General features: G+C 37.6%; 1 protein-coding gene and 1 long non-coding RNA gene across 8 annotated transcripts; both read right to left on the bottom strand.

Moving 5' to 3' along the window:
• Positions 1–3,850: 3,850 nt before the first annotated feature.
• LOC113330737 (mediator of RNA polymerase II transcription subunit 32) lies at positions 3,851–6,159 on the bottom strand. Of its 3 annotated transcripts, none has more exons than XM_026577573.1 (3): positions 5,854–6,159; positions 5,265–5,741; positions 3,851–4,144 (listed from the first exon to the last, which is right to left on the bottom strand). In XM_026577573.1, exon 2 carries the CDS (start codon positions 5,700–5,702, stop codon positions 5,265–5,267), a length of 438 nt encoding a protein of 145 aa, XP_026433358.1. In that variant the 5' UTR covers positions 5,703–5,741; positions 5,854–6,159; the 3' UTR covers positions 3,851–4,144. The 3 variants fall into 3 exon arrangements, with proteins under 3 accessions (XP_026433358.1, XP_026433359.1, XP_026433357.1); XM_026577574.1 differs by having other exon boundaries at positions 5,265–5,719; XM_026577572.1 differs by having other exon boundaries at positions 5,265–5,710; positions 5,854–6,158.
• Positions 6,160–8,628: 2,469 nt separating this feature from the next.
• Positions 8,629–12,017, bottom strand: LOC113330426. Of its 5 annotated transcripts, none has more exons than XR_003350282.1 (9): positions 11,291–12,017; positions 11,097–11,210; positions 10,690–10,881; positions 10,320–10,465; positions 10,089–10,164; positions 9,942–10,010; positions 9,761–9,856; positions 9,425–9,538; positions 8,629–8,926 (listed from the first exon to the last, which is right to left on the bottom strand). It is a non-coding gene; the product is annotated as an uncharacterized LOC113330426 (long non-coding RNA). The 5 variants fall into 5 exon arrangements; XR_003350284.1 differs by having other exon boundaries at positions 9,950–10,010; XR_003350285.1 differs by having other exon boundaries at positions 11,105–11,210.
• Positions 12,018–12,295: the final 278 nt, after the last annotated feature.

The raw sequence follows: 12,295 nt of genomic DNA, 5'->3' as shown, positions 1-12,295 counted from the left end.
GGGCCAAGAAGTCACCAAAGGCTCTAAAGGGAGACCTTTGGTAGCGGGAACAAGATGGTGCACGACAGCTACGGCGTCATCAAGTTTGATCATGCCAGATGCATGAAGCGACCGAAGGTCTTCATAAGACAAGTCGCGAGGAGGAGATGGTTCTCGCAAAAGGAAGTTCAAAGTTCGAAGACGCATGAAAAGTTGGTATTCATGGGAGCCTTGGGTGACTGCTAAAGGGCGCTCAGGGATAGGCTGCTTAACGAAAAATTGATTCCTCGATCACCCAAACATACTGTCCCTTTGAAGACAAAACGATCAAAACTGGCGACGACGTCTCCAATATCAGATCTCCCCCAGAGAGGGAACCTTGGGGGAATCCCTTGATCAAACCCTACCTGCTGAGCCACACGATCAGGATTATAAGACATGGCAATGAACTTACCAGCATGAAAAACCCGGGAGATAACCATGCAACACCGCATCACTGAATCAAAGTCTGACGCTGCCAAGAGTTTTGTCCATTCCAGATCTGTGTCAAGAGACGCGGTGAAATCGTATTACGCTGGACCTGATCGACCATATTGATAATGAAACGACACAAAATCCTTAACCACATCTATGAATTGGGATATATCTCCCTTCGGTACTTTCCCCCCGCCATTCCAAAGGGCCATCCGCGAGTATCCATACGTGACCGGAACCCTCTTAACCGAGTCGTCATCCTGTTCAACATCTTCTTCGCGGTGAACTGCTAACTCATTAGGATCAGGCGCATACGGGGAAACATGCTCCCAAGACCACGCTTGCATAAAAGAGGCCGGGATGTAGGTTTCGATCTTATGATTTGAATCCACTGTCTGGAGGTCTTGGAAGAACAATTCCAAGTGATGATACAAGCCACCTAAAAATATTGGCGCAAATGGGAAGGAGATGCTGCGAGATAACAACACTGCCATCGTCACAAGTTCACTTTTTATTGTATCTTGGGGACTATACTCGAACACATCATGGCAAATCCAGAATAGTATATAAGCATCCAATTCAGCACGAGGATTCGTCTCTTTCCGCTTAGGAGGGAGCACTTTTCCTTCTACCAACCGCGGAGCCCAATATTTAATCCAGAGGGAAAAGGAAGCGCGTCGATTGGTCTTAGTGACCCACTCAGGAGCTGATCTCGGCGGTTGATTTGATAAGCCATGAATCGCTTCATGAGTACAGATAGAACTGGCAAGCAAGCGCTCACCCTGTGGATGCATCGAAGGAGGTTTCTTATTCTCTCTGACCAACGCAACCTTCCCTTTGGCGGAAGATAACGGCACTTCTTTTTTATACGTGCCAGTAATCCTCCGTTCGTCTCCCTTTTTCACAGGAACCCGGTCCTTCCTCACCATCTCACTCCAGGCATCTTTGCAGTCCAAAAAATAATCACGTAGCGCCTTGTCCTCATCGGTCAATGCTCCGTAAACTGCCGCCTCGTCGTATGAATGGCTACCATGGATACGTAACCATGTAAAGGCGACTACATCCTCCAAAACTATGGTTGCCTCTCCCCACGCGGTAAAGAGAGTGTGAACAGGAGGAGCCCAATGACAGAAGAGCCGGTTTAAATCACGCTTGCACCTCTTCACTTCACGTTTGAGAGATGAGTTTATAGCTTCATCAATACATGCTTGACGAAGAATCGCCGCGTGACCAGGATTGGATCGAATATAAGATGTCCAGTGCGTCCATATCGGGTGAGTTTTCGATTTAGAACGAATATCAATGGTGGGGATATCATAGTCACCACGGTGAATCGCCATTCGTGACACCTTCTTGAATGAGAAAGCATCCATGGTGTCCCATTCGGGTTGCAAGAGCCGCCCAGGAGCATATGGATAGGGAAACACATGAGGGTTTAGAAGGAAAGGAATTAGGATATCGTCAAGAGGAATAACGCGCTTATCTCCACGGAGCCCCCTCGGCTTTAGGGCATGTTTTAGGTTGGAGCCGCTGGTAAACTCAACGATTGTATATGACTGACCATCTGCTGGAGGAGGTAGAAGAATCTCATCCTGCTCTGTATACTCGGCCTCTTCGGAACCCGCGCTCGTTATTTCTTCATACTCGTCAGATTCCTCAGATGAACTACTACTAGTAGAACTACTAGACATGGCGTGTGTGTAGGTGTTAAGAATGAAGGGAAGAGAAAAGTTGTAAAGGAAAAAGATAAGGGGAGAACAAATCAATGGATCTATATATAACTCTCAAGGTTCGAACGTGGCGGTTACGAAGTGGGAATAATAACCGGCAGAAACTGAAAAGGAGAAGAGGAAAGAACTGCACGATGTAGAAGACAAAACGCCACTCGGGATCGTGGAGCCGATAAAAGGGGAGAGAATCCTCATCCCTAGTTCCCAAACAAAAAGAGGGGAGTCGCTAGAAAGAATCCTATGACTACTGGGCTAGTTTCCAAATAGGACATTAGTCAGGGGACTAATGTTGATACATGAAAAATAATACCTCCTAACGGGCTTGCGGTGTCCCCAAAAGGGGTTGCAAGCATAACATAAGACATGGGGACTAAGCCCAAGTCCAAATGAGAAAATACCCATGAGATGGAAAGGACAAGGAAGAGATTATTGAATAAGAAGGAGGTTATATTACGGAAAGAATGTCATTAGAAGTAATTAAGGAAGTTTAGGACATGTGACATGATGTCATAAAAAGAAGGGGCTTTTGGAAAGTCTATATAAGAAAGGACAAGGTACAATGTAAAGACAACTCTCTCTCTTACTACTCCTAGAAAGCTGAAGTCACTTGGTGTTGCTAGGACGGGTAGAACCAAAATTAAAATCACCCCTCAATATTTGGCCACCACACCCGGAAGCTCGTGCCTAGCTCACGATGACCATAAAAGTATCTATGCTAAACATAGATAATCTCTTAATTAAGACATTGAGAACCTCTTTTATAGTCATTAAAGATCTCGGTTTAAGATACACCATAAAATTATTGAGCCAATTATATATTTGTGTCTGCGGAAACGTTATTTATATTGAGCTAGTTTTATACTTGTCTCGACGGAGATATATCTTGATATCATTAAAGAGATCATACGTAGTTGTGCGAGCATATAAAGATGATTTTGCACTAAGGTTGTGTTTTTTGGTTTGAAAATAAAGTTTAAAGTGTGCTTGTTTTGGCATAAGTGAAAAAAATATTTTATTAGAGAATAATAGCTCGTCTAATTTTCAGATTATGAAAGGGTGTACGCGTCTTGTAAGTGAAGGTGTTTATTGTCGAATGCTAGCATACTTTCATCTTGAGTCTGTTTTTCGGTAAAGTTTTGTGCTTAACCAAGCAGGAAAATATTAGACTTTTATCATCTTGAGTCTGTTTTTCGGTAAAGCTTTATCGCTTAACCAAGCGGGAAAATATTAGACTTTTATGCTTTAAACAACAAATCCTTGTTAAAGCTTTATAGTTGAGCATGTTTAGTCATAATGTAGATTATGGTTTGTTTTAAAGTTCTAATTATGTGTTTAATATTAGCTTAAGTTATTAATGCTAGATAAGGTTATTAATAGCATGAGTTGTCCTATGAGTTGTCCAGATTTAGCCATGAGGTGTCACTCCAACTCATGTCACTCCAACTCATGATGGAAATGTTGGAGAAGTTCAGCCATGAGGTGTCACTCCCACTCATGATAGACATGTTGTTAGACGCAATATTCCAACTTTGTGTTGGAGTGACACCCAGAATGTTAAGAGTTAAGCATAAGATTAAGGAACTGAAATTCCAACAATAATATCCCCCTCTACTACTATAAGAGGGGATATTATTGTTGGGGTTTAACTTGGATTAGCGATGCATTTGCTATTACAAATTTTGCTCTGGATCTCATTTCTCAAATCTTTGGAGGAACAAGAAAAAAGAGTTGCTTCAAGACCCTATAGGAAGTTCAGAGTGATAAATTGCTCCCAATCATTGATCCTCAGATATATCCATAACAACAAACACTATGCTAATCACTCGAACAACTTTTTGTACCGTAACCATACTTCTAACCATCATCGCATAATAAGGGATGTCTTTTGCCTTACATTAGTACTCTGAAAGATTCTCCTATGCATGTTTTAACTCTCAATAATCACCATGCTGAATTCCTACCTGAAAGTCACACATTCAAGAAATTAGTCAGACAGATATATAATACCAGTTATTTGTTTTCTCCGTTTTGAAAAGGCAAACTAGATCACAATAGCATCAGCCAATGCAAAGCAATGCAAAATAGAACCCCCAAAGAAAGCTACATAGACGCCTCAATGAGGATATTCCAGTTGGTAATCAAATAATCAATAATAACAATCTTCAGGAAGGTTAGTGCTTGAACCCCGATAGAAGTTCGTTGACTCCATCCAAATAATTAACTGATCCACTTGCGATATGTTACTGAAGACTATTGCCTCTCTCTAACCATAAATCCCAACATATTGCAGACAGACAAGTCACTAGTGTTAGGGTTTTGCAATTAAAAAAGTTGGTTATCAGCCATCCCCGTCCCAAGGCCACACTGTAAATCGAGTTTCCTATCCTAATACTACCAATACAAGTTATTAGATGCAATATTCAAAATTGAAGGTTCTCATTCTTCTTAAACGATTCCTGCACGTTCTGGAATGCTAAATCTTTTCCTTAACTCCCTAAGTAACAATATTGAAATTTTTTAAATGTATGCGTTTCTTTAAAATCCAAGCTATTGAACACCAATCATGTGGTTGTATAAATCTTTGCCCCATGCTCCAAGTATTTTTCACATAGCAGATACATCCACAAATTGATCACGCAACTAAGCTAGTAAATAACAAAATCAAATACATTTATCTCGGCTACCATTACAAACTATAGGTCTTACAGGATGATTAGAACTGCAAAGTTAAAACCCACAATTGATGCGACGCCTAAGTCAACCTTGGGGACATAATCATACCCAAAGTAACTGATCTAGATACAAAACAAACAAAGCTATGGGGTGAACAAAATATTAAAAAAAAGAACTTCACTATCTTCTACCTTACCAATAGACAGTTCCTTTGCAATCTGTTTTAGGTTTTATATATAATCAGTTGCAGGAAACAAGAATACAAGCTCCTTCTTACCCATCCACAGAAAATAATGCAAGTACCTGAGGCCCAATTAAGCCATTTACATGCTATAAACCACTATCGATATCCTTATAGTATGGTGAAACATGGTAATTACTCAATTAAATAGTTGAATTGACCCATACCTACTGGCCTGCATCTTCAGAAAACCGGGCATCAAAAGGAACAGAAGATGGAGTATGAGCAGCTGCAGCCGATGCACCAGAACCTTGTTGGAGTTCAATTACAAGCCATCTTACAGCCTTACTCATCTGTTCCAAACGAACAGCACTAATAGGTGGAAGTCCAGTGGTAGTTTGCCCAGATTTCCCTGTAACTGAAGAACCGGTTGCTTCATCAACAAGACATTCCGATCCTATTCGTTGTTTCACAGATTCGACAAATTCCTCAGCTTGATCACACGCCACTCTAAACAATTCCCACCGCTGCTTAAAATTCTCTAAAGCAGCATCTGTGCTTGGTGTTTTTAACCCACCAGATACCTCCTTAGCTTCAAGAACACCAGCAGCCGCACCAACAAATTCTAAATAAGCCTTATTAAGAGCATCTACTGTACTGTCCATCGCTGAACCTACAAACCCTAAATCAAATTCAAAATCCTCCTACAAAATTTAGTGATTCTTTGTTGAATACTACTTCTGATTCTGAGATTCTATCTATGGTGACAGTTCAGTTTCGAGAACAATAGACCCAGAAAATGCAGTGATAACTTACCAATTGAAGTTGTAGCTCCTGGATTTGAGACGTTCAGATTTGCAGGATGTAATTGTGATCGGGTTTGTCTTATTTCACCTAAATTTAGGGTTTCAGTAAAGCACAAGAATACAAGAAGGGATCGAAGTTTCCGTCAGTTGGCAACTCAAATTGTAGCTGGATTAAAGGATTCAAGGGTTAAAAGAAAAAGAAAACACAAACGCAAATAACTTTCTTTCTTCGAATTCTGAAAGAAACCTGTGAGAAGTACAAATTGTGGAACGTTAGATGGACCGGCCAGAACAGCGTTAACGCCTAAAGCATCAGTAAAAGAAGCCTAATATAGGGCTTTGATTTCCAACAAGCACCTAACGCACGTGAGTTGCACGTGCCTGAAAGGTTATGATTCAGTGTAGCCGGTTCCAACTTAAGTTAGTGGAGAAGGCCTAAGATTAACTGAATAGTTCGTAGATCCCATGTGGCACACTGTAAACTGTTTACACATCGAGCTGATTTGTAAAGAATACGGCAAACTAATTACTCTTTATTCTCTCCATCACGTGCAAAGTTCAGATTTTAAGAAGTTAAAATATATATTAGACTTAAATTACCATAATACCCCTGAATAATTTCTTTTTGAGTAACTCAGGAAACATAAAAGTGGTGGCAACTTAATTTTCATTTTTAAATAAAGAATACAAATTACACTGGTGAAGCAGGCAAACGAGCCACAAATTGCGCCGGAAGTTCTTTTTTGATCGTAAATCCTATTCGTTTAAAACAAATTCTTTGGATTTCCAAATTTTACAGCTTCAAAAGCACTGTGGATGAATAGTGCCCAAGGGGAATTGGCTTTATAATAGCAATAGATAGAAAGGCTTGTCTAGGATTCACTAGGTAGTTGGTTAGGGGGACTTTGTGTAAGTTATCCTTATAGTTCTATCAATTAAGCCTAAAATCCAAAAAGGAAAACAAAAACGTTATTCTTTAAAATCCCGGCGAGATTGGGGTATACCCAGATTAAAATGGACCTAGAGGCCTTGCTAAGGGGTGGTTAAAATGGGTGAGTTTACTTTAATACTCTTGAACTAATTAAGCTTAAAAACTAAACCCTAAAATTAAAAACTTAAAACCTGTTAATCTTCTCTAATCTTCCCTTCATCTTCTTCCATCAATCGAAAATCTTCAACTTTGATTTTTTACAAAAATGGTTTATTCTAAACGATGAAGTAGCAATACAGATTCAACAGGTAATATCAAAAGATCCAAATCAGAGGAAAAAGGTAAGGGAAAAGTTGGAACCAGTGAAATCCCTGAACCCAAATATCTAATCCATGAGCATGTTGAAAAGAACCCTCTAACGACGAAAAGAAGACCGTAAGTGGTGCCTAAACTTAAATCCATTATTGTGTTGTGTGTTTTGATTGTTATATTAGGTTAGAAATCGAAAATTATGATTTCTGGGTCTTTAGTGGCCAGGGTTTTTTTAAAGATTAGATGTAAATGGTAGTCGACGGGGTTGTAACATGAATACCTTGCCGACTTTTAATAATTTCCATGGCGACTGTGAATCATTAACAAGGCCGGCATGGTTATCAATAACCAACCATGCCGACTTTTCTTTAGTCGTCATCTTCTTAGACTTGTACCATCACGACTTTATGTTACAGAAACTTGATTTTCATGAGTTCAATTTTGTTGATAGTCGACTTCTTATATGAATAGGTCCCTATCAACTTTATATTAGTCAGCATTGTATATGAATACAACCATACCGACTAAGTATTAATCGGCATTTTTTTAGATTATCGACCATGCCGACTAGGTGACTAGAACCATGTTTCAATGTGTAAAATTTGCATATCTTTTATTTGTGTATTGTTTAGGTTCCCAGAGGAAAACATAGAAGATATTCCTTGTCCTAGCAATGCAGCAGAGCTATTAGAATGGATTGACAAGCTTTATCCTTTTGTAGAAGATCCTTGTGATGAAACTGAAGAGAAGTGCCCTGTAAGAAAGTTACTTCTGATGGGTAAGAAAGATCATGAAGAATTTCTAAGGTTTGTGAACAGTCCTAGCAATCCCCTCAACTATGTTGAATGCACATCTTCAGAGAAAGAAGAAGAGGAATTTGATCCAAGAACTTTTTTCAAGGCATCTGAATTTTCTGGGGTGAACCCATATTACAATGAGGCTGGTGACCACATAAGTCCAATAAAGGGAAAAGCAAAAGCTGATGCTGGTGAAAAAGCTAGTGATGGTGAAAAATCTGGTGATGCGGAGGAAGATAACAACAATGCGAAGGATCCATGAAACTTTGTTTGATACGTTTGTGTTATTATGTTTCTAATATTATGTTTTAAACTTTTAAATTGTGGTTTTAGACTTGTTAGTAACTCTGAAACCTATGTTAATTTTCAGTTTCACTTGATTTAGAAACTTAGTCTTTTTTCTGCAGATTTAAACAATATTAGAGCTCACTAGTGGAAAATGCAAGTAAAAGAGTCTGCCAGAAACACCTAAAACCTCTAAAAAGGACTGCTTTTGGGAGCCCTAACATTTTAGTCTTAATTATCAAAATGACTGCCTCTGAGATTCTTATAATTTTTCAGATTACGACTATCTTGAACGGAATATCTAGCAAGTCTAATAGACACAGTCGTATCATTGATTATATTTTATAAAAAAAATGAAATTTGATTTAGCTTAATCAGCAGCGAAGCTGATTCAGCTGAATCTCAAGAAAGAATAATATACCATATGAACGAACCATAATTTGAAATTGCAAGAATATTATCTTTATAACTGAATTTACTTTACAACATCAATAGACTACAAACATCAAGGTTTCAAATCTGAAAGATAAATAAATTACAGATTAAAGAAATGCAACCCAGTGATTGTGGTCCTAACATGAGGGATAAAAAAAGACAACACGTGATCAATGAATGTCTTTTTCTTACTCTGCAAAATAATCACCACCGAAGTATAGATTTTGGAGTTTTTTTGACCTGATGCCTCCACTTGCAGGGTCTTTCCTTCCATGGGGTAAGGTTCGCTTGATGCCCACCACCACCTTTCTTACCATCAACACCTGCAAACAAGTCAGACATTTTCAGCGCTAGAGTAATGCTCAATCTGAAATTCGTTTTCAAACCTAATTTAAAAAGTTCAAAAGTTTACATACAGTTCAAAGTTTCACCCGCAATAGATAATGTAATCATTGATCCTAACATCAGCGAAACATAAGATGCCGCAAACATATAGCTTTTAAAAATACAACATATTTACTATGAACAGCTGCAGAACCCCACTAAGATAATGCTTTGAGCATTTCTAAGCAATTAAAAGCTAATTCCAAGTACGGTTTCATCCAAAAATAAACATTAACTCTTTACAATTTAAGGGAAGTGGGTCAGTGAGCGACCACACTATATACTGACCAATCATTCAGCACAAGTTTGAAAATAAATTGCTATTTTCATGAGAAATTTGTTAACGAAAAAAAAGGTTCCAACATGTATAGAACTTATATACTAGTGTATGCACCTTCAAGGTCAGCTTCTATGACCAGACTATGGGACAATAATACCTGAAAGATGATAAGGCCAATGACTACTGGATGTGCGTCAAACCCAAAGTTTTGAAATAGGTCCTTTAAGTTCTTCACAAGAGTGTATCCTCCAAATTGTAGTAACATGAGAATCTGCATCATATAGACAAGCAAGGGATTTACGTAAATAAAGACGTCCAAGTTATAAAAGCACCTCTTGCATGATTCAAAACGATTGCAATAACAGAAGATGGAGGAATACATCTCCATGGCCCTGGTAGAGACCCACTTGTTAGTAAGTAGAAATCGAATAAAATAGGCAAATTGTTGTCATTGTAGAACATGAAGTAGAAAAAAGTATTTTTTTTTCCTTACTTGGAGATAGTTTATCAGTGGGACTGTCTTCCTCAGCATAAGCCAAACTACAACTTTATGATCATAACCATGATACACCTTTAGCAATTTGCGTAACTGGAAAACAAATAAAGGTGAATAAGAAAAACGGGATAAAGAAGACCAGCTGAGAATATTAATAAAAAATAGACGTATATCTTACTGAAGTACCCAACTAACGAAGGGCTATGAGGTGGTTTGGTCCCATAAATGAGGAAAGCAATCCCTTCAGCTAGAACAATAAGGAAACCATTCCAAAATATTAGTAGAAATTATCTAAAGAACTTGCATTACAATTTTGTGTGCATACCTCGTCATCATCCACTAATGTCTTTAAGATAACCTCGATTTCAGAAGTAAATATCTCACAGGCGACGAAAAGAATCCTAAAATGAATGAACTGATCAGTGTGATCACATTAAAAATTAAGTAGTACGAGAATTGAGCTCCAACTCTCAATGAACTAATAAGTATTGGACAACGACCAAAATTATAAGTTACACAAAAGCAGAAGAGTATCACAGTTGCATAAAGTTTATACCTGACTATAGTTGGATCATGTAATCTCCAACTTATCAATTGGAGGGGCATGGAAAATCGATATGGACAACATCCCATTTCAGAAATGCTCGAAGATCCTGCTAATTAATACTTCCATTGGAATTTATCGCTAGAGATGCAATCACACTGCAACACAGTAAAGGAACTCTTCAATCAAATTAGTTGCTCAAGCTTGTTTACTAGGAAACAGTAGCTACTTGAATATGATAAAGCGAGTAATTTAGATACAGAATACTGTTAGAGCTTCAGCAATCAAGGTTTAAGGTCCAAGTCTTACCCTTACATTCAAAAGTGGGAAATAAAGAACTTCTTAGTATCTCATATTCGAAATGGTTGGATAAGTGAGTTACCTTAGTTAAGTGACTGCACAATCCTTCGTTTACATTGGAGGTACCCAATACATGATAAAATCCAAGATTGATGTGAGCTGAAGGAGAGATGCTAACATAAATGCCTGCACCATTTTAATACAAGCTTGCATGTTTTGGAACCCCAAGTTCTCACCACTTCATAGTCTAATCAATGTCATTTAGATGGCTCCCCTGCAACAAAAAAAAAATAGAACACCAAATTATAACATCAATGACATGAAAGTGCAATACATATTACAAAAACAAGTACGGTGATTAGTGTGAACTCTAAACAATTGACATGAATGATATAAGACTTCAGCAAGGATAACTAGAAGTAATTTGGGTGTAACATTAAAAGACAAATTTGACGTATTGCAAACAGATTGAGAAAAAAAAAAACTTACATCCTTACATTCATGAATCTTTTATTCAGCACCATCAATGTCATCGATGTCTTCTCATTTGGTTGAGAATCAACAGAGATTTGAAAATTCTCAAGTGTTCCTCCACAGACCCTACTTTCAAAAGCAAAAGTAATGGATTTGTAAATACAATGACTCTGTTTTAGGTACATTAATTGATTACAAATCAAGCTTACCATGAAGTTGTTGTGCTTGAGTACCCCAAAATATGATTGTCTTGCTTCTAAATGATTACAAATCAAGCTTACCATGATGGAATACTGGAGTACCCCGAATAATCTACTTAGTGTGAAAAAATCACACACCAAACTCATTATAAATCCAACAAATTTCAGATCTAAATGATGGAATACTGTTAAGACAAACTAAATCAAAACAAAAATAAACCCTAGAAAATCAATACAACTAGATGTACATAAAATATAGTAACTTAACTCAAAATTGAGATCATAAAACTGAAATTAAACCAAACCCATGATTTAAACTCCATAAAATCAAATAAAGAAACATAAAAATTGTGAATCCTTGATTTGTTTTCACTATATACACTCACAACATCGCCATAAACAAAGAAACTAGGGTTTACTAAACTCATCTTCTTGGACTGGAATGTAATATTTCGTGCAGAGAATAAAGATATTAAGTTGTTAGGAATTATGTCGGAGAAAATCAAACTTCTGGGTTTCATTAAGAGATTTGGATTATTGAAATATTGGGTTTGGTTTCTGAAGATGGATTTGGTTTACAAAATATAGGTTTACGAAAGATAATTTTAATTAATGTGGTGCAAACATATATCCGATTCATGGTTTCAATAATATGAATCGAGTGAAGAGATTTACGGAAGATGTGTTTGAGAAGAGAGGAAGCTAAGGTTTTATCCTGCCTAAAACTAGGACTACAAAAATTATTTACAAAACTACCACTTATAGTTACGACTTTCACAACAGCTCATTTTGGTTTTCCTACGATTAATTAAGAAAACTCGTGGGGAGACGTTCTTATAAAGCCCAAGTAGACTTATAAAACCCATTTTCCACTGGTGGCTGTAGTAGGTCTACATGGTTTGAAATGCTCGACCTTGCCGACTTACTATAACATGTAGTATAAAAATATTACTTTAAGTGTAAAGTATAACTCATTGAATGCTGAACGTGTCGAATTTTCAAAATCAAGACATT

The sequence above is a fragment of the Papaver somniferum genome, unplaced genomic scaffold (genome assembly GCF_003573695.1).
Source record: "Papaver somniferum cultivar HN1 unplaced genomic scaffold, ASM357369v1 unplaced-scaffold_118, whole genome shotgun sequence".
NCBI classification, from domain to species: Eukaryota; Viridiplantae; Streptophyta; class Magnoliopsida; order Ranunculales; family Papaveraceae; genus Papaver; species Papaver somniferum.
The sequence above is the reverse complement of the archived record's forward strand: the minus strand, read 5'-3'. Positions and strand labels throughout refer to the sequence as shown.